Raw genomic sequence first — 4,452 nt, 5'->3', positions numbered from 1 at the left:
AGCAAATTTACACCAGCGCCAATGCAATTCTTGTGGGACCGCTTCATCCCAATGGACCTTTAATTTCCAACATTCTTGAATAATGGTTTTTGCAGCTAATACTATAGGACCTAGAATTCCGATAGGATCGAAAATTTTTGCAATGTCAGATAAGATGGTTCGTTTAGTTACCTTTCGCGATGAATCGATTGAATTGACTGTATAGATAAATTCGTCAGTTAGAGAATTCCATGCTATGCCCAAAGTTTTAGAGATAGGATCATCATTAATAGCACAATCTAAATCTAAGGTTCTTTGATCGAAATTATCCAGTGCGTGTCGATGATTCGAAGCCCATTGTCTGAGTTCGAATCCACCCTTTCGCACTAGTTGAATGATTTCATCACGCAAATTTAAAATTTCGGTCAAAGAATTAGATCCGGTTAATAAGTTATCGACATATAAGATCTCGTTTTAATATTTTCGAAGCTACAGGAAAATTATGAGATTCGTCATCAGCAAGTTGATTTACAGTGCGTATAGCTAAAAACGGGGCTGCGGAAACTCCAAATGTTACTCGTTTAAGTTCAAAGGTACTAATATTGTTATTATGATAGTAAAGGATTCGTTGATATTTATGATGATCCGGATGTACGCAAATTTGTCGATACATTTGAGCTATATCAGAAGTCATAGCATAAACAAAGGTACGAAAACGTAAGAGAATGGTAAAAAGATTATCTTGTATAGTAGGTCCGGTTAGTAAGACTTCATTCAAAGAGATACCTTTATCGGTTTTAGCTGAAGCATCAAATACAACGCGTACCTTAGTGGTAGTGCTGGTTGTTTTTATTATCGGATGATGGGGCATATAATACCCTGGTCCACTATCATCCGGTACGAGTACTATGTGGCCAAGATTGATGTATTCATTCATGACTTTATTGTATTCAGATTTTAATGATGAGTCTGCATTTAATCTCTTCTGTAAGGACAGAAATCTTTTATAAGCTTGTTGTTTGGAATTCCCGAAATCGACATCGTCTACGCGAAAAGGTAATTTTACTACATATCGACCGTCTATATCGCGAGTAGTAGTGTTTTGATAATGAGTCTCTGTAAAGAAGACACGAATTTACCCAAGTCCGCTGAGATCTATTTTTTATATATCTAGATTATTATTATTATGGCTAGTGAGTTGGCGTCGGTCTGCGCGCCGCTCGACAGCGCATACGACTCCTCTCCCCTTCACTCTCTATACTTTTTACTTTATATCTTGTACTCTTGGCGGTACTACGTGCTGCCACGTGCATACACGTTATAATTATTCTTTTACGTTCTATTTTGTATTATTACAATATTGTTAATTATTCAAGATAACTTATTATCATTTATCAATTATTTAGAAGTTGATTCGTTTAGATTATTTAATATAAAACTTTTGTGTTAAATTAATTAACTTCCTCACAGGTTATTGAGGCCCAGTGCACACTTACACAGCGTTTGTGATTTTATTTATTAAAAATATAATAAGTTTTGTGGAAGTGATTTATTGTAAGGTAAGAGTATTTATGAACATTACTTTAGAAAATAAAATCTACAAAAATAAAATAAGAAGATAAGACGAAATTAATAGATGAGTGAGTCATGCATGCACCTAAAAGATAAAACGTAATAAATACGTATTAATAGACTATCAATTTAGACAACTTAGAAAAAATTGACAAATATTTATTTGTTTAATTAAATAAATTTATAGATTTCTGAAAATAATTTTCAGTATATTAGATTGTGACAAAGAGATTAACATTGAGTAGATTATCTTTTGTTTTATGATGAAATAACTGGTGAAGCCGGTAGGCGCGAAAAATTTCAAGATGTCGGACAACAGCGTCATCATAATAACAGTATATAAAAATCACGTGTACTACAACAATATTTTAGATTACGATGTTTTAAGGGGTTACATGGGTTTCGTGGGTTCAAAAAATCGATTTTTTTTTTTTTGGCTCATTGATTTCTACAACATCTCAAGAATATTGTCCTAAATTTTCAAGTCGATCCGAATAATAGTTTTGGAGATACAACCTTAGGAAGGTGTGCGCTCCAAGTCAGGTATAGAAGGGTCAGCGCGCCTCAGGTATAGTGAGCAGCTGCTCGTCTATTGTTTGTCTGTCATTGTTGTATATTACTTTCACTTCCTAAGGAAAACTAGTTTGAAATATTTTATTTGGTGATTACTTCTTGAAGCACGAGGTTCATTTGAGGTTATCTCAAGTTTCTATCATATAATTTATTAAAAACGTGGTATTATTTGTGGTTATCTAGTGTCATTTATGAAGTTGATAAACAATGCATAAAATTTCAAGAAAACAGTTAACCGTTGGAGCTCGTAGAAAAGATAGACCGTGAAAAAGGAGACAGTCCTTTAATCCTAAAGATCCGGAAACTGATGATAGTTCCTTCACGAGCACCTCAGCAAAAAAATTAAAAGGTGATGATAAAGAGCACGTGCCAGAAGAAGATACACTCCAATATTCAATCATAGATTTTGCCTTGGTTTTCTCAACTCTCTCATCGTTTGTGCGGTGTTCTAACATTATTGACGATGAAGATAAAGATCAATTGTGTAATGGTAAAGTACAATTTAAGCAATGTTCGAAATTTGGTCTGGGATATAAAATCGTAGTAGAATGTGAACGATGTGATCCAAAATATATTTTATCTTGTCAAAAAATCGGAAGAATGTATGAACTAAATCGCCGGTTCATTTTTGTTATGAGAATATTGGGCTTAGGGCTCGCCGGATGCAAGAAATTCTGCGGTTTGATGGACATAAGCAGTTCATTTTTAAACCAGTCTACATACGATTTTTATATTGATAAAATACATGAGTGTATTGAGACAGTTACTCAGACTCTATTCTCATCTGCTGCTGAAGAAGAAAAACAATTTACAAATATTGAAAACGATTTACAAGATACGACAGATGTGAGTGTTTCCGGTGACGGTACCTGGAAGAAACGTGGTTTCTCATCACTATATGGTGTGAGTTCACTAATCGGATATTATTCGGGAAAAGTGTGGGATGTGTTGGTGAAATCTTCTTATTGTAAGTTATGTGAAAGCTGGAAAAAAAAATTAGATACTGCAGAATATGAAGAATGGAAAGAAGAAACAAATCAATGCACCGCCAATCACACTGGAGCATCAGGAAACATGGAAGTCTCATCGATTATTGAAATGTTTAAACGCTCGATTGTCAAATATGGACTGAGGTTCGTAAATTATATAGGAGATGGGGACTCAAAAACCTACTCTGGTCTTCTCAAAGCCCAGCCTTACGGTGACGATTTTGTTATCACTAAAAAAGAATGCGTTGGACACGTGCAAAAAAGAATGGGGACCCGTTTGCGTGAGTTAGTAAAGAAAACAACTGAGGAAAAAATAGTAAAAGGTAAAAAAACAAAAAAAAAAATTCTTTCTGGCAAAGGTAAACTGACCAGTAAACTAATAGACAAATTAACTGTGTACTATGGTTTGGCGATAAGGAGAAACTGTGAATCAGTAGAAAAAATGAAAGAGGCTATATGGGCTACCTATTATCACTATAGCTCTACAGATACAAAACCTCAGCACGATAACTGCCCAAAAGGTCCAGACTCTTGGTGCGCTTGGCAACGAGCATCAGCTACAAATACTCTTTCATCATTTAAACATGAGTATACTCCATTACCAGATGAAGTTTTGATTGCTATGAAACCAATATATGATGATCTCAGTAAGGATGAGCTTCTTGAACGGTGTGTTGGTGGTTTCACACAAAATAACAACGAGAGCTTCAACCAGTTGATCTGGAAAATTACTCCAAAAATACTTCCTGCTGGTTCAAAGATTGTTAATATTGCGGCATTGGTCGCTGCTTGTATCTTCAATGAAGGAACATCAGCTTTATTATTGATTATGCACGGTATGGATTTAAAATTAGGCCGAAACTCCCACGAATATGCCCGAATTTCGGATGAAAACCGTGTATGCGCAGCCGAAAAAAAATCTGCGAGCGAGACTCGCGTTGCCAGAATCCGTCATCGACAGGAGCAAAGAAAGCCCTGGACATTGCAACTGATGCAGTATTTTTACTTTATGGATGAGCATTCCATGATTCACAGTAATGTACAAATAACATGTCTTTTTCCACTTTTATTGTTACTCAAAACTTTAAACGCGTTTTTCTCGGAACCGTGTTTTCAATGTCGGTTGTCAAATGTTCTCGAAAACTACTCAACCGATCTTGATGAAATTTCACACAGGTGTTCGAGATACAATTTACTCGTGCTTGGACGAAGGATTTTTTTTTTTTTCAATTACAACTATTTAAAAAAAAAACAAAATGTCAAGCAAATTTGACCGAAATTTTCATTTTTTTGGAAAAATGTCTGCCAAAATTCCAATTTTTACTTTTTTTTTCTTTCC

General features: G+C 35.0%; 1 protein-coding gene across 1 annotated transcript; it reads right to left on the bottom strand.

Moving 5' to 3' along the window:
• Positions 1–430: 430 nt before the first annotated feature.
• LOC123263933 lies at positions 431–916 on the bottom strand. The gene has a single exon (XM_044726979.1). It carries the CDS (start codon positions 914–916, stop codon positions 431–433), a length of 486 nt encoding a protein of 161 aa, XP_044582914.1.
• Between the last annotated feature and the right edge of the window lie 3,536 nt (positions 917–4,452).

Source organism: Cotesia glomerata, linkage group LG4 (genome assembly GCF_020080835.1).
Source record: "Cotesia glomerata isolate CgM1 linkage group LG4, MPM_Cglom_v2.3, whole genome shotgun sequence".
Taxonomy (NCBI): domain Eukaryota; kingdom Metazoa; phylum Arthropoda; class Insecta; order Hymenoptera; family Braconidae; genus Cotesia; species Cotesia glomerata.
The sequence above is the reverse complement of the archived record's forward strand: the minus strand, read 5'-3'. Positions and strand labels throughout refer to the sequence as shown.